This window comes from Gopherus flavomarginatus, unplaced genomic scaffold (assembly GCF_025201925.1).
Source record: "Gopherus flavomarginatus isolate rGopFla2 unplaced genomic scaffold, rGopFla2.mat.asm mat_scaffold_43_arrow_ctg1, whole genome shotgun sequence".
Lineage (NCBI taxonomy): Eukaryota > Metazoa > Chordata > Testudines > Testudinidae > Gopherus > Gopherus flavomarginatus.
Window position 1 is genome coordinate 562,902 of NW_026115085.1, and position 21,866 is coordinate 584,767.

Consider the following 21,866-nt stretch of genomic DNA (forward strand, 5'->3'; position numbering starts at 1 on the left):
TATTCTTTTGTTCCATTCTTTGTTTCTATGGGGAATTTGCCAGTGCAATATCACTGTCTTCCTTTTAAACAAACAAAACTAAAAAAAAAAGTGTAATGGCTGTTGAAAATAGCAATTCCAGCCCTCGTTAGCACTGTGAAGACCCCATCGTTTGTTGCTCAATTTTCTCCTACTTTTTCTACAGTAAATGACAGTGGATCAGCATATTTGATTTGGGAGAAATGAAGTAACAGCTGCCCAAATTGAGCTAGAGCACTCCTGATTTTGAGGTGTTCAGATCTGGAAGGCAGGGGCTAGATTCCCTTTATGAATATTAGATACATCTGGAAAGGAAAAGTCAATTTCTATTTTCATGGCTCAGAAGTGGAAATCCTCCTGTCCTGTATCTGAAGCTGTCCAGGTCCAGTAGAGCCTCCCCTTCCTTACTTACCATTTTACCTTCTGGTGGGATCCACATACCTCCCTTGCCCAGCTTCAGATAGAGAGGGGCCCTGTCCAGTTAGTCCACCCAGTTCCATCTTTGGGGGCTGCCAGGCGAGGTCACACCAGCATCCCTAAGCCTGTCTGGGGAAGTCTTCTGAGGGTGCTACCTGGGCCAAAGCCTTCTACTCCCTGGTCACACCTCTTCCCTATTCATAGGTGGCACCCCCTTCTAGCAGCCAGCCAGCCCCCCAGCCCCAGCAAGCTGCAGCACATGGAGTCTCACAGCTTCCCCCCTCCCTTTCCTGTTGCTCTGGGGATTACTGTGATGGAGTGGGGACTGTCTGTGTGGGGACTGGGAGAGCAGCGGGTGACTTTAGGTGAGGGACAGGACCTAAGCCTGTAACTTTAACTAGGCAGCGGGGAGGGGGTCAGCACCTTTGCCCAGGAAGCTGAATAAAGGAAGGGGCTGGCTGGAGGGAGTTAGTTCAGTTTTGGTTTGGAGCCGGGTTGTTGGAATTCAGGGAATCCCAAACTGGGAACTAAGCTTCCTGAACCCCCAGAAGGACTCGATTGAGGGGTCCTGGTTGTGCTCCTTGCTTTCAAAGACTGTTGGTATGCAAATTTTAACAACAATTTTTGCAATTAACAATTTGACCAATAAAGTTTCTTTTCCTTACTTAAGGAAATGCATTAGACTTTAGTATATCACATTCTCCTGATTTATCTAAACACTTTGTATTCCAAGTTGAACAAAACAAGTATCTGCATTTTAATTTAACCTTTTTGTTTGATTTTAAACTAGATTATTTTATAAAAATATTAAACACAAAAATTCCGGCCACAAGACAAACACCACAAGACAGAACATAGAACACAAAACATAATTTCTATTGTGCCAGTAAATGCATGGTACGTTGAATGCTGTTTAGCTGGCATCAGTTTTCTCTGATTATCTGAAAGACAAAAAAACAGAGGTCTACCCCTTCTGGGCAGACAATCATTGCTTAAAATAGACAAATACCCTTGTTGATTTCAGGAAAAACAGAGGAATTATCCCATATTTTATGTGTTTCATAGGCAGCCCAGGTTTCAGTGGCCCCTACCTTATCAGTTAGATAATTTGCATGAATACAGATGCTTTCTGGCTTGCTTTTTACTTTTAACTCTTGCTTTCAAACACTGAAAGAAAACATCACTACTTATAGTGCCCTTACAGCCTAATAAAATTTCAATTACATAGCACTATATACATTCTTCAGCTAATTTAACTAAATTCTAAATGATTGCAATTAACAATTTCTTTGCCTCAATTTATTTACAAACATTTCAAAGACACCAAGAACTTTCCTCTTTAGCATTTTTACAAAGTTCAACTGCTGTTTCCTCCAGCAACTACAGAGTTAACTTCTCACTCTCCCTTAAATCACTTGCTTGTCTCCCAACAGCCACTTTTATCAACTCAAATCACCATTCCAAGTAAGTTCTGGGTATTTGAAATCCCCATGCTTACACTTACTTACTCCTTCCTTCCACTACACCCTTGAAGTTTTCCAACCTGTTTTCCAATCTCTCTGTCTGTTGCTTGCCCGCCTGGGCCCGATCCTGCTTTTCTCACTGAACCGTCCCTTCCATAGGCACCAACTTCTTCCACTACCAGTTTAGCTAGGAGGGTGGGCTTCTCAACTAGCCACCCACCCCTCCTGGTCTCTTCCCTTAAACATTCTTACTCACAAGACTACCCGAGTCCTCCTTCATGAGGCTTGCCACCTAGACGAAGACACATGGCCCATTGGGCAAAGGCCATTTACTTAACATATAATTTGAAGGACTACTCTTAGAGGGTTTACCCAGAGACTCATTCATCTGTTTGACACTTAAACAGAAAAGAGAATTACACAGAGAGCAGAGGGAATTACAGTCTAAGCCAGACTTTCCCACTTCTATACACTGACCGCTACAGGGGACAGGACAGAAGGATCTCAATTTAACCTCAGAGCTGTCTCGCACACATGGCTTCCACTCCGAGGAATTACGAACAAGAGGTTCAGTTCCACCCGCACTCCTAACACCCAAATGAACAGAGAAAAAAAACAACAACAGTAACTGGTTAAATAGAACAGAACCAGAACCAGATAGTGTTTCCTTATCCTATTAGGACTCACTTTTACTCATGCAGTTCTCAGCATATAACACCAACAGTACCAAGCAAAGCAAACACAAAATAACAAGGGTAAAACAAATAGATGGTGTAAATTCTGCAGGGCTCCCCCCTTCTTAATTGCTCACCAAACTGTGACAAATTTCTGTTACCAATCTATCCCTCATGTCAGATGATCAGGCTGACACTACAGGATCGTTGGGGGAAGATAAAGAAAACACACCATATAACTGAATTTTAAAGCTTCATTAATAAAATAATAAAACAACAACGGAGAGTGTTGGGAATGCTCCCACATCACTCAGGAAAATATTAATGCCCCAAGCCCGAAGCTCCTTTCATACTTACACACGTACGTCCAGACTGGCCACTTCTGTGTATAATGTTCAGAGGAGGGGGAGAGGTGGAAGGGAGATTATCCTGTATACAGCTTGTCCAGAATTTCCAACATGCTTCTGCTCTTGGGAGGGCTGTTCTTTTACACCCTGGAATCTCCTGCGGCGTCTCTTTCAGAGATTCCAGTCCAGGTCAGCTGCCTGTGGCTTCTTTGGTGTCACCAAGCCACACCGACTCCAGGGTCACAAAGGCACACTGTTGGATCTTACTGGACAGTTAAGCTTTGCAAATGTAATTTCAGTTCTGTAACTTGTATTTCCTTTGCTTCGCCTCTGTCTATATTTTTTCCTTCACAGCCAGCTGGGGCCGAAAGCAGCCCCTCCCTGCACCAAGCACAGTCCGCGCCGATTCCTGACCCTGAACGCAGAGCACCCCCCTCCTTCCATCCCGGGGCCAAGATGATTTTTAAATTAACCCGTTCCTTATGTCTTTTTCTTTCTTTTTCTCTTTCCCATTAAACATTCTAGTAGCAATGCTAACTACTTCAGACAAACTTTTCCCTTGCGTACCATCTGGATGCTTTCTAAATCTTTTTGCAATATCCTTTGCACATTGTGACATGAAAACCATTTTAACCATCTCCTTTCCATGATCAGTTTCAGGATTTAAATTCCCATGCTTTTTAACTTCACAAATCAGTCGAGCACAAAAGTCAGAGAGGTGCTTATCTGGATGCTGAACACAAGCACTCACCTTGCTCCAATTTGGAGTAGCCTCCCCTGCATCTCTAATGCCATTCAAAACAGCTTTTAAAAATCCATCCAACTTTGTCTTTTGAGCTGGATTATTGGGATTCCAGTTAGGGTCAGTAATTAGCCAAGGTGCATTCAAATGAGCTGCAGATTTTTCTTTTACTTTTTGTCTTTCATCTTCTGTCATGAGAGTATCTAATAACTGATTTACATTTGCCCAAGTGGGCACATGAGTGAAAAAGATTGTGCAGAACATTCTTTCCACTGCCTCAGGATTGTCTCATAAGTGAGGCATAGTGCACAGCCAGTTAAACAAATTTGAAGTTGCAAACAGGGTATGGGTAAAACCATTTCATGTTCCCCAGCAACCAGTAGAACCAGATAAGTTCTCAATGAGGCTTGTAATATCAGAGGTGTCTCAGAAACATTCTCTCTCATGGAGTTAAGTAACCTAGTGGGGGTCCACAAGGGCAAGGACAAGGGCTGCTGTAATATTGGGGGTGTTTGAAAAGCAGTCCCTGACCAAGTTTGCAAAAGGCTGGCTGGAGGCTGCACAGAGGGGGTGAGGCTGCCTGATTCCTCTGAAGATGAGGGAACATCACTCTGAGCTCCCCCTTGATTCTCCTCTGTCCCTGAACTGTCCCTAACCTGCTTTTGAATCCTTGCACTCCATCAGACGGGGAAGAACAGGAACAAAATTGTCCTCCTCCCGGTGCGGCTCTGGTGCATATGGTGGGTGATTTTTTTACAAGAGCTCTCCATACAAACAGCTTCAAAAGCTACCCATCCCTCCATGGGTTTATAATTATACCATACAAACAAGTAATCCATTTGTCTCGGCCTAAGATCAACCAAAATATCCCTTAAGGAGTTCCTCCTATCTGTGGAAAAGGTTTCACCCACCGGCCAGTCTCTAGTTGGGGACAAATGAAAGGTAAATGATGGCCATTGGATCCAACACAGATTTCTCATCTTAAATTTAACTAGATCAGCTGTCTCAGAAATCTCTTTCCAATCTCTAAGTATCAGAGACAACGGGGCATCCCCCGGGCACTTACTGCCAACTTGTCTCATTTAATGAAGGGACTCTAACCCCTCTTCATGAAGGGACTCTAACCCCTCCTCCCCGGGTCGAGGTAAAGGGACTCTAACCCCCACCTCCCCACGTCGAGCGCTCGCTTACCTCTCCAGGGACTTGAACACCTGGACTGAGACTCAAACCCAGGCTGGGACTCTAACCCAGACAACTTGGATCCTGTGCAAACCTGGACTGGGACTCTAACCCAGACCTAAGTAGTCAGGGACCCTAACCCCGACAACCTGGACCCTACTCAATGGGTAGGTGGACGTTGCTGGATTTCCAAGAGTTTCAGCTGGTTCACAGAACACGCCTTATCGCCAACGCAGAGATCAGATCACCAGGCAAGGCTCCTCTAAACTGGAGGATGCGCGCTGCTTTGCCTCAGGGTCCGATCCCCCGCCGGAGAGTCAGGCGGGTCCCGGCGGAGTCGCCAAAGATGTCAGGGACTCTATCCCAGACGGCAAAGTTCGTTGTCTGACCGCGAGAGAGACAGGCAACACCAGCAAGGTCCGATCAAAAGCTCTTTATTGACAAGTGCACGCATCAATAGAGAGCAGCTCGTCTCCAGAGAGAACCAGCCTGCTCTTTACATCTTAGTATAAGCCTATATAGACAGTTCCGTCGCGTCATAAATTATTCACTGGAGCAACCCACCCCCTTCTTCTAACAACTAGAAACTAGACACCTTTAGTATACATGCATGCCTAAAGTTAGAAATGTAGGGGAGTTAAAAACAAACAAAGAACAAAACCAGGGAGCGAAAACAAGGAGGCTGGGAAACTAGGACTCTTATCAGTTCTTCGAAGGAGCTGCCCGAACACAGCACATCTGGTACTATGCCAGGAATGCAGCTTCTCTCTTATCTCACTTTTTCCCAGCGCTTGTGAGACATGCTGCTGCTTCTCAGTGTTTTCCACTCAGGGATTACCCACAAACCTCTGTTAGCCTGACTTTGGTCAGGTTGGCATACCTGGTTTTGTCTGCTATATCTTTATTCAGGCCTAACAATTATAATGTCACAGTCTCGGTGAATTGACTGCTGCAGCTCCCCGTAGACTCTGCCTGCGCCTCTCACCGAGCTGGAGTACAGCAGGCGAGGGGAGAGCACTCAATGTATTGCATCTACACTAGACGCGATATATCAACCCCCGCTGGATCGATCGCTGCCCACCGATTCGGCAGGTGGTATAGACATACCCCGAGTATCTGGTGATCGGAGCTGGACCCCCGAGGGGGACACATTGAAGGAACTCAGGGGTTAAGGTGCCTCTATTGTCAACTGTCAGGGCTGCTGTGGCTCAGAGGAGGGTGCTTGACTGCCTGGCAGGCTTAGGCGCCGCAAGCCTTGGAGGTGGGAGAAGTGAAGCGGCCACGGCGTGCTCGGGGTGTTCGTGCTAGGAGCAGGGGTGAGCTCGGGCGAGGGGGGTGCCGCAGGGCAGAGCAGGAGAGTTGCCACAAGAGGGGAGCCTCAGGGTGGAGGGGGGAGCTGCCACGGGTGGGGCGCCTCAGGGCAGGGGTGCGGGGGGGGAGGGTGCAAGGTGGAAGTTTCGCCTAGGGCATGAAACTTCCTTGCACCGGCCCTGCCCGCAGCCAGCCCTGCACCCCCTGCCCTGCCCTGCCGGCAGTCAGCCTCTGTCTCCAGCCAGCCCTGCACCTTCTGCTTTGCCTGCACCAGCCGCATCCTCCCTGCCCTGTCTCCAGCCAACCCCTGATGCACCCCCCTGCCTGAAGCCAGCCAGCCACGCAGCCCTTGCCCTGCCTGAAGCCAGACCCTACCTCCAGCCAACCCCACATCCACTGGTGCCCTGCACTTCCCAGGGCAGTAACCCTGCACATCTGCTTCAATGAGGGGGGCAGGGAGCAGCTGGGACCCACACATGTGCACACCCTAGGGTGACCAGACAGCAAGTGTGAAAAATCGGGACGGCGTGGGGGGTAATAGGATCCTAGATAAGACCCCAAAATTCGGACTGTCCCTATAAAATTGGGACATCTGGTCACCACAGCACACCCCCAGGACTCCTGAGTTCCATTGCTGGGTTTCCTATTGGTTCCTCTGCTGGTTGTTTTCCTTTTTCTGGGGACTTTGGGCAAGTTGCTCCCCACTCTCGGGCTCTGTCCCCAGCAGTCAAATGGGGATTTCATACCTTCCCGCTATTGGAAAGTGCTGGGAGAATCCCCCAGCAAAAGCTGCTCTGACAGTGCTAAGCAGCATCTGACCATTTAAGCTCGGAGCTCACTGCCCAGGAGGAGTGCTTGGCTCTGGGGTTTTACTTCAGCCCAGTGTAGAGAGAGAGCCCTAACCATGGAGTTTGGCTCAAGAAGACCAAGTCTCCAATTTGTTAAGGGTGTTTTGAATTTCAATCCTGTGCTCCAAAGTGCTTGGTGTCAGTTGTAAACTTTAGGAGCATGCTCTCCACTCCATTTTCCAAATCATTCATGAAAATATAGAATAGTACCTGACACCGGACTGATCCCTGCCAGACCCACTAGATTCACCCTCCCCGTTGGGCAGCTAAACATGGAGAAGGGCTCCTGGAGTCTTGGCTTTCAACCAGCTCTGCACCCACATTACACTGATTGCAGCTGGACTACATTTCCCTCGTTTGCTTCTGAGAATGTCCTATGGGACTGTGTCGAAAAGCCTTAGTAACACCAAGCTAGATCCCATCTATTGTTTACTCACCTCTACCAGGCCCAGAACCCTGCCAAAGAAGGAAAGAGGATTGGTTTGGAATGATTTGTTCTTGACAATTCCACGCTCACTAGTCATAAGAACCAAATCATCCTGTAGGTGCTGCTGACAAACTGAGTGTTTAAGAATGTATTGCAGGATCTCTCCAGCTATGGCAGTCAGGCTAGCTAGTCTGTAAGTCCCAGAGGTCTTTTTGTTCCCCTTTGAAAGATAGGTCCTGTCTTGTTCATGGATGGGAAGATGTTCTTTTTCAGGGGTCTCAGACGAGAACTGGGGCACAACACCTGGTTTGTTAAGGCCACAAAAACGGAGGCAGGAACCTCTTCTCTGCTGCTGGCAAAGAACCACAGGTACCTAAAAGATAGGGACTCACATCTTTGAATGGGCTTTAAAAAGGCAGTGGTTAATAAGTTTGGCCCCGATCATTTCTTGTTTCCACAGACTAGACATTTTAGCAAACTTTAGAATTCCTTGGTGCTAAACACTGTGAAACTCCCCTTTCTCCTTCACAGAGGGCTTTAATACCCCTTATCTCACTTGGGCTCTAAACTGCCCATAGTTCGAGAACTGTTCCTGTTCCGATTGGACAGATGGGAGAAGGGAAGTGACCTACCCAAGGCCTACACAACAAGGCGATGGCAGAGCCAGAAAGAGAAGCAACCAGTTCTGACTCCTGTTCTAACAGATGAAAACACCCCAGAGCCCAGGAATCGAGATGGTGGGAAAATTTCATTCAAACCGTTTCTGTCCGAAAATCCCATTTAGACTAAACCAGTTTGTTTCTCAAAATCATAACAAGTGGGATGAAAGATCTTTGCAAAAATATTTTGTTGCAAAACAAAAGCATCTCCTCTTTGTCAGAGTGTGTTAAATTGTCTCCTCGCACACAAAGAGGAGACACTTACATCTCAACCATTAGATAAGATGCTTCAATCTGAGCTAAGTCGTTGCTACTATTAACAATTTCAAAATAAAAAAATACAAATAAAATAGACGATTTCAGCTAATCTATTATGTCATAATCTGGGAAACTTCATATTATGCACTACTTCTAGTGACACTCCCAAATGGATCCGCATCCTTCACCCACCATGAGGTAGGTAAGAGCGGATCATTATTATCCCTACTTGAAAGAGGGAGAAACTCAGGCTGAGAAAGGAGAATTGACTTGTCTTAGGTCACACAGCCCGTCAGAGGCAGTGTTGGGAATAGGACCGAAGAGCCCTGATTTTCAAACAAACCATCGGATCTTGAATTTCAGACATTGAATGACCTGAATACTGTGCTCTCAGATGAGCCCCAGACCAACAACAATGACAGTAATTATTCAGCAAGTATTTGAGGAGAACTGCAATATTAGAGGGAATCATCAACTGCTCAGAGACAATTAATGCAGAGAAGCAGCAAAATTAATCAAAGATAGAACTGGTTCTGACTTATTTACTTGATCTTAAAAGAGAACAACAAGGACCTGAGTCTCCTCCCTGTCAATATCCCCCTGCTCAACCAATCAGGGTAGAGACGGAGGACGGGAGGCTGAGGGTTCTCACCAGAGAGCCCAAAGGATGGCCCAGGTCACCAGTGGGGATCACTGCCCGAGCACTATTTCAGTCCCACATTTTTGGGTGGACCTTCCATAGTGGGAGCTGCAGAGGACTTCCCTGCAACACACACACACACACCTCCGTCCTGTTGTTGGGAAGGGAACAGGAGAAAGGACAAAAGAAGCAAGAGAAGAAGAGGAGGGAGGGATGGAGGAAGAGGTGAAACAAAAAGGACAAACCCTAATGTCCCCAGCGATTCTAAGGGACAAAATCCCAGGTGCGCAATAAAATTCTGCCTCCTTAAGCTCGTGTTTTCCATGCCTAGAATTCACTTGTCACCAGATAGATCAGACTGAACAGGTTTCAAACCTCCAGGAGGCTCTTACCTTCTAAACAGGGACGGCTGTTTTCTAGTAAAATCACTACAAGGGAAGGAGGAAACTCGAAAGAGGTTCCTCCTGGCGCTCACGTCCATGACCCCAAATAATCTCTCAGTCCTCAAAGAGAGACCTGGAGAAGGAAACGTGCTGAAGCAAAGCCACAGAGGTCTCTGAGGTTTCCCTGGCCCCTCGCCCCTGTCCTGCCTGGCTGATGTCAGCATCTCTCTGTGAGGTCACCACCTCCCCATCACCTTTGACCAATAGTCTGATGTCCTGCAAAAGGCCTTTGTGATGTCACTGCCACACCCCTCCCTTGCTGGGCTAATGTCCTGCCCCTGGCCAGGCACTTTGGAGGTTTGAGCTACTCCCTGTGGATCACCCCACTCAAGGAGCGTTCGTTCTAGGCAGCAAGCCGGCTAGACAGGAAAACATCAGACGCTGCTCCCAATGCTACACTCAGTTTTTCAGAAATTAGTCGACTTCATGGTCAGAAGACACCATTAGAGCATCTAACCTGCATATCACAGGCCTCCTGTATGACATAACAGCTACTTTGGGGGCAAACACATTCCAGAAAGGCATCTAGTCTTCATTAAATGACATCAGGAGATGGTGAATCCACCACTTTCCTTGGTAGCTTGCTCCTGTGGTGAATCATCCTCGCTGTTGACTATTGTGCCTCAGTTGTAATATGAATTTGTCTCTTTTCACTTTCCAGCCATTGGGTCTTGTTATGCCTTTCTCTGCTCCATTCAAGAGCCCGTAAATACCCAATCTTTTCTCTCCATTAAGGCCCTTCAACATTTCAATGAAATCACCTTTCAATCTTCTTTTGATAAGCTAAACAGGTTGAGCTCTTTCAATAGCTCACTGGAAGGCATTTTTCTCCAGCCCTCAGAACATTTGGTGGCTCTTTGCTGCCCTAGCTCCAATTTCACAACATCTTTTTCAAATGAGGATACCAGAACTGGAGGCAGTATAAAGGTTGTATAAAGGTAAAATTAAATAGGTTGCAGAGGAGTTTTTTTTAATTTCGGCTTTTGTTGCTAAAAATTTTGTCTCTCTGCGGTGAGAAAAAACACTCCCCGAATGCCAAAATTTGAGCCATGAAAAGCGGCAGTGTGAACAGCGCATCATAGGTGGAGCTGTGCTCCCGGTGACAAAGCTCCTGCCCCTCATTGGAGGTAGTTTGGCTTTGTTGCCGGGGAAGCTCTCTCTCAGCGATAAGGACGGCCACACAGCGCACCTTACAATGGCACGGTTAGAGTGGCACAGCTGCACCGTGGTAAGGTGCGCGGTGTAGACACAGCCTCAGAGCTGGGGAAAGCCGACAGGCGCTGAGGAGCACAGGGTTCAGACAGAGACATCCGTTAGGAGAGGAACTATTCACAGGGATTCTCTATAGCCTAGTAAGGTGGAGAGGAAGGAAGATGATAATGTACAGGTAGGTTCTGATGAGAAACAGTGAAATGAAAGAGTCTCCCTCAATTACATCATGTAATAGCAGACAGCTAAAATGGGACACATTTTAGAAGTGCTTAAATACAAACGCTAAACGTCTAAGTACTAAGACTGGTGAATTTGAGTGCCTGGTATTGAGTGACGATCATAGAATCATAGACTATTAGGGTTGGAAGGGACCTCAGGAGGTCATTTAGTCCAACCCCCTGCTCCAAGCAGGACCAATCCCCAGATTTTTACCCCAGTTCCCTTAATGGCCCCTTCAGGGATTGAACTCACAACGCTGGGTTTAGTAGGCCAATGCTCAAACCCCTGAGCTATCCCTCCCCCCAATATTCATAGAATAGGCATCACAGAAACCCTTGCATCCCCTCCTGCACCCACATGGGGAGACTGACCTGTGTGCATGGAGCAGCTGGCATTGCTGCCCCCCACTCCTCCCTGGAACGCTGCTCATCTGGGCACCCCTAGGGGTTGTGGGATGTGGGGGCAAGAAGTGAGATCATCCGAGCTCCCTGCATCCAGGTCACTTTCCTCAGCCGGGCTGCATAGCGGGAGGGCAGAGAGCAGCAGCTTCTGATGCTCCCCTCACAGCACAGCCCAAGTGGGAAAAGTGACCAGGACGCATGGAGCACATAGGGTTGCTCCTTACTCCCCTCAAACCTCTATGGACCCATGGAGGAGCATTGGGGCAGGGGAGAGCAGTGAGCACCTTTGCACTGCCACATGGTGCCATTTGACCCCTGGAGCCCTGGGCGGCTATCGGGGGGCACCACCCCTAAGGCCGGCCAGGCTCCCCAGAACGAGCAGCAGAAAACACAGAGACTGGCCACACACTGAGCAGTGGTAGCCTGGGCGGCTCGTAATGGAGGCTCAGGGGGGAGAGGCGTCATAACATTTTTTCCCAGATTTGGACCTTAGCGTCCAAAATATGGGTGTTAGCATGAAAACCTCCAAGCTTAGTTACCAGCTTGGACCTGGTAAAGCTGCCAGCAGCCAGGGATTTATACAGTGCCTGGCTCGCTGTGGTCTCCCCAAAACCTTCCCCGGGGGACCCCCAGACTCAGATGCCTTGAGTCTCACAACAAAGGGGAATAAACCATTTCCCTTCCCCCTCCTCCCCTCCAGGTGTTCCCTCCCTGGGTTCCTGGAGAGATATACAGAAGCAAGCTCCGTGAATCTAAACAGAGGGACTCCCCCCTCCCTGTTTCCAGTCCTGGAAATAGAAGTACCAAGATAGCTAATCTCTCTTCCCCCTTACCCAGAGGGTATGCAAAGTCAGGCTAGTAAATCTAACACAACGAGATTTTCCCCCTGACTTCTTCCTCCCACCAATTCCCTGGTGAGCTGCAGACTCAATTCCCTGGAGTCCCCACTAAAGAAAAAATCCAACAGGTCTTAAAAAGAAAGCTTTATATAAAAAGAAAGAAAAGGACATAAAAATGGTCTCTCTGTATTAAGGTGACAAATACAGGGTTATTTGCTTAAAAGAAAAAAATGAATAAACAGCCTTATCCAAAAAGAATACAATTTAAACATTCCAGCAACTACACACATGTAAATACAAAAAAAACCCAATATAAACTTATTGTCTTATTATCTTTGTACTTACAACTTGGAAACAGAAGATTAGAAAGGCAGGAGATAGAAAAATCACTCTCATAGCCGAGACGCCACAGACACAAGACAAAGAACAAAGAACTCACACACAAACTTCCCTCCACCCAGATTTGAAAAAGTCTTGTTTCCTGATTGGTCCTCTGGTCAGGTGTTTTAGGTTACTGGTGTTACCCCTTTATAGGTAAAAGAACATTAACCCTTAGCTATCTGTTTATGACAAGGGGGCTCAGCCTCCCCAAACCTTGCACTGCCAAGGGGACAGTGGGGCCCATGATCAGGGGCCCTGGCCAAGTTAGGTCCCCCTGGAAAAGTCTCCCCTATGTCAGCCCCAGGGCTGGAGGAGCTCCCACTCCCTGCTACAGCCCGGGGGCTGCAGCAGGGGCACAGAGCTTCTCTGGTCTCAGGGCCACAGCGAGGCAGGGGTAAAGGAGTGATAGGGTGGGGCTGGTGGGGGAAGGGGTGGAACAGAAGTGACAGTGGATGGGGCCATGGGTGGCAGGGGGTAGAGCCACAGACAGAAGGTAGGGGCATGGTTCTGGTGCTGGGGCCCCCACACTTGTTCTCCCTTTCCCGGGGGTTTGGCATCACTAGCCCCGGCTTAGCGAGTAGGGTTCAGTGGTCCCCATAATGTGGGGTGCGACTCCTAGGGGGACACAGAGGAACATTCATGGGGGCACCTCAGGACCTGAGCCAGCCCACATAGAGGGCAGGGAGGGAGCACCACTCTGCCACAGCTCTTCCCCAACCCCACTCTCAGCCTGAGACTCTGGCTCCCAGCCCGGCGTCGACCCCTTTACCCCTGTCCGCACCCCTCACCCCAGCAAGCAACAGCCCCACTCCTCCCAGCCCCGGTTCTTGACCGTGGCTTCCGAGGGGCCACAGCCATGGCTAAGAGGGCACAATGTGAAATGTTTGGGGACCACTGGTTTAGGGTGACGTCCTCAATCACTTCTCTGCAGTCCAATAAAAGCTATTCCTCACTCACCTACCCCTCCATCAGGACGGACTAGGTATGTTCTGCTGCCCTTCACTCATACAGGAAGGAGAATAACATTTCATTCCACTCAATCCTAAAGTCATTTGTAACCCAAGACCATCCCAAACTGGTCATTTTGGGGAAGCGGCCCCATCATGCTGCATAGCTAGGCAGAGTAGGTGTGTCTATGCAAACACGGTCTGTTCCGGAAGTCTTTCCCCAGCTCCTCACTAGGTGAGAGAGGGGAGCTCATTCAGACCCTGCTTTCGCTTAGTATTTAAAAACTCCTTAGTGTCCCTATCTCTGCCGGCCTTAGATTTCTCCTCCTGTCCGTTTTTTGACAGCTCAGATGAGGTGACCGAGTGGTTAAGGTGATGGACTGCTACCCCATTATGCTCTGCCTGCAGGGGTTCAAATCCCATTCTCATCAGAGGCATTTAGTCTTCACCCTCCTTTATAGACAACCATCTCCCCCTTTGGTACAATAACAGATCAAACAATGTTGCTTGTGTTACCCAAAATTGGGTCAGTTAGTAAGCTTAGAGAGGACTAATAATGCCCCTCCCCCCCAGAGTTTGGCAGAAAGCAGCACATTTATTAGCTTGATAGCTAAGCTCAAAAGAAGGGATGGGAGAGGGTGTCACACTCATACTCACGCTCCCAGGACAGGCCTGGCAGTGGAGATGTCAGGATCCTTTAAGGTAAGTGTCCCACAGCGCAGCGATGGACGGTGCGATGAAGATCAGTCTCCCTGAGGTGCAATAGAATGTAACACAGCGAACCACTGGCCAGATGGGTTCCCCTTGGTGTGGCTGACGGGGGCGGGAGGGGAGAAGCCGGAGCTGCAGGCGGGGGAAGGGCGGTGGGACATTGTGACCCGGAGCCCCCGGAGAATGAGAGGCGCTGGGGGGCAGGAAAGTGACCGCCCCAGGGAGCCTGGGAGAAGCCTTGAAGGCGCCTCGGCCCCAGTGGAGCTGCAGGAGGATCCGCCCGCCTGCCCCGCTGGGATGGGGGGGCCGGGGCACGGCCGTCGTGTGGGGGGGAGGGGCGGACCCCGGGCCAGGCTGGGGGGGGGCGGTGTATTAAATCCCTCCCCATAGCTATGTGCTACTCCCGGGCACTGCGCATGCCCAGTAACAGCCGCTGCCCTTCCCCCTGCCCGGACCAGCCGTAACGTTCCGCCGGGCGCTGGGGGCGGGGCTGGAGCGGGACGGGGAAGTAACAGGCAGCGTGGGAGGGGCGGGCGCAGAGCAGGAAATTGATGGGCGGGGGGGGTCAGGCAGCTGGAGGCAGGGTTCGTGGGGGGCTAAAGGGCACAATCCGGGCTGGGGGGAGGAGCAGGAGTTGAGCTCAGGGGGAGGCGCTGGCAGAGCCCCCCCCTTTGGTGTGAGGGCGGAGGTGTCGAGGGGGGAGGAGAAGCCGGAGTTGCAGGCGGGGGAGGTCACTGGGGTGGGGGGGGGTAGATCTGTCTCTGTGCAGCCAGGACATTCCCGGGGTGGGAGGGAGGTGAGTTAACTGGATCCTGTCCCTGTTTTTGCCACTTCCTCCCACACACACATTCTCTCAAGATTTCCCCTTTTCTCTCTCATTATCACACGTGGCTATAAAATCCAGGGAGATTCTCCTTTCCCCCCCGCCAATGATCAGCTCTCTAATTGCCTCTGATTTTCCCTTTTCTCTCCATACTTCTCAAATGTCAATTTAAAATCTCTCCGATGGGGGGTGGATTTTCCCACCCATTTTATCTGCAGCGATTTGTCCTTGTTTGGGTGGGAAATTGTTGCCCTGGGTCATTCCCCAGAACACGGCTCCCACTGGAGTGGGATGGGATGAGGTTCCCGTTCTCTGCCAGGGCAGGGAAGGGAAGGGAGGAGCACATCCCCCATGGAGACTGCCCAGACCCCACTTCCCAATCCCCCTGCGGCCCCCTTCCATTGTCCAGGGAGCCTTCCAGCTCCCCCCCGCCCTTAAATCAGCTCCTCAAAGGGCTCTGAGCTGCTCACGTGAATGGTTGCCCCGTGGCCGGGGGGGACCATCACATTCTGTTTATGTATTGGACAGTTATATAAAATCCAGTCCAACAGTCCCCCTTTTCCACTAGTTATTTAATAGCAACATCAAATCCCCTCCGATCTTGGTGGTTTTCTCTCATGTTATCAAATGTCGTTTGTGACAGGGTTCTATCTGCGTGTCTCAAAGATTGATATAAAATAACCCAAACATTTGCCCCACTTCTCTCTAGTTGTTTTATTTCTAATTGAATATGATGGGTTGTTTCCCAATGTGCTAAGATGCAGCCGCCTCTGGGGTGGATCCATGGTGGCCATTATTTGCTAGTGACAGCCCGTGGATCTTTCTTGCCCTCCAGGCCTTCCATTCTCCTGTTAAAGAAGCACTCCCCAGGCTCCCTCTGCCTGTGTGACTGGCCAGCAGGAGGTGGTGTTAACTTTCTAGCCACTTCTCACACTCTGTGAGGTAACACTTGCAGGGGCAGGGAAGGTGTCTGTGTGGGGAGATTGCAGCTGAAGGGGCATTGTGGTAGGGGGAGGCCTCTGGGTGGCTGGGCAGGGGGTACCCTAGTCAGGTTGGTGGGTTGTGGAGGTTTGGGGTTTTCGGGGGTGGTGGTTCTGATGTGCCCATCCCTGAGGCTATGGGTCCTGGAGGTGGGTATCGCTGGGGGCCTGGTGGCTGCAGAACAGTGGGGGTGGGTGTCTCTTGGGGAGGCGGGACAGAGGGTTAGAGGGAGCCTGGTTCTGTGCCAGGGGCTCTGTCTGTGCTTCCCCCGCTGGTTCCTGGTTTTGTTGCCATGCCCAGTGCACAGAGCTGGGGGAGGGGATCCCTGGCACTAGGTGAGGGCATGCCAGGGAAGCAGAGTGATGGGTCGCACTGTAAAGCTTCAGGGGGTCACACTGGGCAGAGGAGGGGGTCCCAGGCAAATGTCAGGGTAGATCGTTCTGGAGGGTGGGGAAGTTCCTAGGCAGGCAGTGAGGGACTGAGTTCCCAGTGTGGGGGTGGGTCCCTTGAGGGGGTCCCTGGCTGCTGGGGGCTCTTGGTGGGGGGAACCCTTTGGGATTCCCAACCTGGCAATCATGGTGTGGTGGGGGTTCTCTGGCCGGTGGGGCTTTGAGGGGTATCTGGGGTCCCTGGCCAGGGACTCTGGGGGCTGCGTCCCAGGGAATATCTGATGGGATCCTGGCTGGGGGGTGTCTGGGGCCCCTGGCTGGGGGGTCTGGGCTCTGGGTACTAGGGGGTGTCTGGCGGCTGCTGCTAACCATGATCCTTCTCTCTGGTCAACTTGAACCAGAGTCCTGGCTCCTAGTCACCAGGTCACTAAGTCCATTCCCCAGTCATGTGCCCTGTCACTGTGATAACTTTCTGTCCACTTAGCAAATACTGTTAGTGTGAAATCACAGAATTTACTTTTCTCCTCTTTTGAAAACTGCAGGAACTTTCGGTTCCGTTTGGAAAATTTTTGCCCCCAGTCCTTGTCCTAGATCTGCGGGGGTGAGGGAGGTGGGAAGGGAGTCAGCACTGCCACACGATGGTCTTTTCCACAGCGTTCTGAACTCATTCTTTCTGAAATCCGGTGTCATTGAGACCGTTGTTAATCCAGAGTCACTGTATGGAAAGACAAGGAGTGATTCCAGATGGACAGTGGGTCAAATGAGATCAGCCATTCTCCCTGTGAGGAGGGGCTCCCATTAGCTGCTCTCCCCAGAGAGCTAAAGGAGGGAAGCTGCTCATACACTCTGTCCCTCTCTGCTCAGGATATTGGGGTTCAGCTTCCCGGGTCAGATGCTGCAGCCTCCATTGTGATCTGGGAGACCAGGCTTGGCAGCTGCTGCTCCCCCAGTGGGGCTCTGTGCTGGGAAGTGACCTTAATTAAAGCTTCTTCTCTGCCCGGCCCAGGGGATGACTTTCTGCAGCTGGTCCTAGCCCCCTAGGGCAGTCCTGGGCCCTGTTACTACCAAATTCTGAGCCAGAATCTCCATGTAACTGAAAGACCTCAGGGAATGTCCTAGGGTCTGGCAAGAAAGTGACTCTGCACAAACACCACCACCTCATTTCTCCTCCCATTAGCGGTTGCCAGGAGGAAATCCAGCCATGGGAGAGCAAAGCCCCCAGGAATGGGACTGTCCCAGCCACAGGGGCAGGGAGAGAGGACAGGGGAAGGAGAGACTGAAAGGGGCAGTGGGAGAAATGAATGTGGGGGAGAGATTTCCAGCTCTCTAGTCCACCCAGACACATGTATTGCTGCATCCTGGGGCAGAACCACTTTCCAGTGAACAAAACAAGGATCAGACAGAGCAAAAGCCAGTTCCTGACTCCAGTATTCCCCCTGCTGGGGTGTGGCTGCCGTGGGGTCAGTGTCTGAGGGAATCCCCCACAGTGACTCCTTTGGTTCTGCTCTTTTCTAGCCTTGTGTTCAGAGAAGGGGTGAGGGGAGAGAGAAGGGAGGTTAAAAATGTGTCTGTGGACTTAGCCTGGCAGGAGGGGCCAGGTCTAAATTGTAATAAACAGATTGAGCATTTCCCAGCATGACAGAATCTAGGGTGTCTGTCTGCAGGGAAAGGGCCTGGGGGAATTGTGATGTGAAATTAACTAAAACCGGTTCTGAAATGCCCACAACTGCCCTTCTCCCCCAGACAGGCTGCAGAATGTTTTGCTCCAGCTCATCCCAGCCTGGCGTGGGACAGGGAAGAGAAATGGCTGCAGTGGAGTCAGTCCAGGTAGAGATTATCGGGGGGTTGCTGGTGGGTTCCTGCTGGAGGAAAGGGAGAGCAAATACACCAGAGGTGGGAAGGTTTGCAGAGTCTGGTTTGGAGGTTGGAGCGGGGCAGGAAATTCACAGCGTGGGGAAAAGAGGAGACCAGGGTGTGGCAGACCTGCTGGGAGTTATTTACTAAGTGGCCTAGATTCTAGGAACAGACCCAGGAGGTTTGGAGGTGGAAATGCCCTAATTTGTGAAGAGAGAAAATAACCCACCTACATGGAGCTAGTCAAACTGACCAGACTCCTAGTGCTGGAGCCTGACCTCATTAACCATCAGCTGCTGTGAGATATAAAGGGGACACCCATGAGTCAGGCTTATTGGAGCTGCCTCTCCCTTCATATCCCACTCCTCACAATGAGGAGGGTGTTGGGCATCCTACCAGCGAGCTCTCCCTGGACCCTGCTAGGGGCTCCATCTCCTGTATCAGTCAGTGGCTAGTAGGGGGGTGATGGATATGCTGGGAGAGATAAGGGGCTCTCTCTTCATCCCCTCACCCTGGCATTTGCTGGATACTCTGAGCCAGGTCGAGGTGGGACTCTCCTGACTATGATCCACCCAGAGTTTCCATTTGATTCACTCTTCTCTGCCACAAATAGTGGGGCTGTGAGTGGGGCAGCAAGTCCTTAGTGTTGGACTCTTACTCTTTCAGGGGCTGGTGACCTTCAAGGAGATGGCTATGTATTTCACCAGGGAAGAGTGGGCTCTGCTGGACCCCTCAGAGAGCCCTCTACTGGGATGTCATGCAGGAGAACTATGAGACTGTGACCTCGCTGGGTAAGGGTTCCTGTCCCTTCTGTTCTTGGAAGGGGAAATGAAGAGTGAAGGTTCACGCCACCCCCACAATGCCATCTGTACCCTGTCCTGTTTCAGCATCACCCCAATAGGCCAGTGACACACATAATACCAGAGACCCTCCTCTGCTGCAGAACACTTTGGGAACAGAGCACAGGAGCCGTATTGCACAGTGTCAAATATCTCCTGTTTGCTCAAGTGAAACTGGGGGTTAGGTCTGGCATAACTGTCCCATACCCCTAATCATTTTTCTTGCCCTTTTCTGAACCTTTTCCAATTCCAATATTTCTATTTTTGAGATGGGGTGACATGTGCATGCAGTATTCAAGATGTGGGTGTATCATGGATTTATTTGCTGTTTTTACAAATATGATCTATGAGATATTCTGTCATATCTATCACTTTCTTAATTATTTCCTACATTGTTCACTTTTTTTCACTGCTGCTGCACATTGAGTGGATGTTTTCAGAGAACTATCCATAGTGACTTCAAAATCACTCTCTTGAGTGGAAACAACTAATTTAGACCCCATCATTTTGTATGTATAGTTGGGATTGTGTTTTCCAATGGGCTGCACTATGTGCTATCCTGTCATCTAGTACTGCTAAGATCCTGGATTCAGTAATATCCCTGCCCTTCCTGTTCCCTTTCTCCACCGAACCCCGCCAGCCCATGCTTCCTGTTCCCAGCTTCCCCAGGATTCTCGCACTGTCTCTGAACCTCTCTGTCAGCAAGAAGCAGTGTCAGAGACACTTGCCCTCTGTCTGGAGTCTTCGATTTCTGGGACATGGATTTACTTTCTCTGTGTTGTAAGAGGCTCTGTCATAATGAGTGTCTGTGATGTTACCCAGAGTACAATCTGGACTGTTAAATAGCTGTACCTCAGTCCTCCAGCATGGGGTGCCTTTTCCACTGTTTTCCCGCGAGAACAGCCCCTCTTGGCCAATTAACACACAGTCTCCAGCATGTAACTCACTCCCAGCTACACAGTATTGAGTGCTGCTAGACAGCCACTCATGAATTACACCTCAGGAGAAAACCAGCAAATTCTCAAGTGCCCAACTTTCCCCCAGAAATGTGCATCTTGCACTGTCTAGCACGCTACTGAACGACCCAAGCTCATATGAAGTCTGTCATTTCATCAGCGGAAAATGACATGCACCAGCTTGTTATCCCAAACAGAGTTTCCAACATACTTCAATCCACACATACTGGTTAGATGAACAATAAACCAAGATTGTTAACTACCAACAACTAAAACTAGGCCCAGTCCATGAAAGGGGCACTCCCAGGAGAGACTGTACAAAGGCTGGAACATGAAACACCTTTGTAAACCTGAGACAGCTGCCTTGGGGACAATGACAGGGAGAATCCCCCAAAGTGACTCCTTTGTTTCTGCTCTTCTCTGGCCTCCGATTGTTCCTTCCAACGTGGAGTACTTTGCACTTGTCTCTACTGAATTTGATCCTATTTACTTCAGATCATTTCTCCCGTTTGTCCAGATCATTTTGAATTTTAATCCAATCCTCCAAAGCACTTACAACCCCTCCCAGCTTGGTGTTATCCGCAAACTTGATACGTGTAAGAGAGAGACTGTTACTGGGAGGGTTTCCCCATGTGTCAGAGGGTTACACCCTGGTGGGAGGGGGCTAGGCCTGTACTGGAATAAGGTCACTCTGTGCTTCACAGTGTGCTAGAACCTAGAATGTGCATTAGCAGGGGAAAAGCTGGGGGGAATCGGCTTGTGGAATGGACAAAAGCCTAGTCTGAATTCTCACACCTTGCCCTTTTCACCCCGGCAGGCCAGAGAATAACATCCATGTTTCGCTGCAGATCATCTCGTCCTCCCAGGGGCAAGGAAATGGCTGCAATGGAGCTGGCTCAGGTAAGAGATTATCAGGGTGGCAGGCTCTGCTTGGAGGTTGAGGAGCAGTAAATGCATAAGAGGGTGGGAATTGCTAGAGGTGGTGGGAAGCAGGAAATATCTCGGGTGGAGAAAGGGAGGGGACAGCATGTGACAAACCTGCTGAGACTTGTGTAGTGTAGGGCGTGATGGGTTGTCACCCCCAGGAGGCAGTTTGTGGAGCTTCTGGGAACTGCTGTGTCCTCTAACCCTCACGCTGGGCTGGCCCTTCTCACACTGCTTTGCTGGAGATTTCGCCAGCCTCTCCAGAGCCTGTTATCACCCAACACAACAGCAGGTGGCGCCATGCAGCCAACTAAGCTACCTGAGTGCGTTACCTAAGCCACTCAAGGACAGATAGAAGACAAGAGCCAATTTCCCACTCCCCAACCTTGCACACTTGCTGTAGTATAAATCCAGAATGATACCATCTTATAGTGCACAGGGATCTCTATAATACAAGCTCATTAATGTAGTTCCCCTTCCCCTCGATATGGGACAGATGTGCACAACAAGCTGAGATTTTCCCCAGACACTTCACTCAAAATACGCTGGTTAAGATAAAGCATCAAACAAGTTTATTAACTGCAGAAAGATAGATTAAGTGATTATAAGTGATAACAAACAGATCAAAGCAGATTATTTAGCAAATAACCAAAACTCAGACTAAGCCTAACATACTAGATGGATAGAATTTGAATTAGCAATTTCTCACCCTGACTGATGGTACAAGCAGTCCCCCAAGTTTCCATACACAAGCTAGAAATCTCTTGATCCTGGGAGCAGCACTTCCCCCACATCCGTTTTTGTTTCTCAGGTGTTTCCAGAAGTTCTCTTGTGTGGAGAATGAGGCCAAGAGATGATGTCACACCCCACCTTATGTAGCTTTTCCATATGGTGGGAACCTTTTGTTCCAAACTCAGTTCCTAGTCCAGTTTGTGGAAAAATACAGCTACTAAAATGGAGTTTA

The 21,866-nt window shown here is 49.7% G+C and overlaps 1 protein-coding gene across 1 annotated transcript in view; it reads left to right on the top strand.

Annotated features, from left to right (window-relative positions):
- Positions 1-21,866, top strand: part of LOC127042430 (zinc finger protein 707-like) — an 85,853-nt gene that overhangs the window by 11,788 nt on the left and 52,199 nt on the right. Inside the window, exon 2 of the mRNA XM_050935885.1 lies at positions 20,796-20,878. Coding sequence (XP_050791842.1) covers positions 20,813-20,878 — 66 coding nt within the window. The 5' untranslated portion in view covers positions 20,796-20,812. The remainder of the gene's footprint in view (positions 1-20,795; positions 20,879-21,866) is intronic.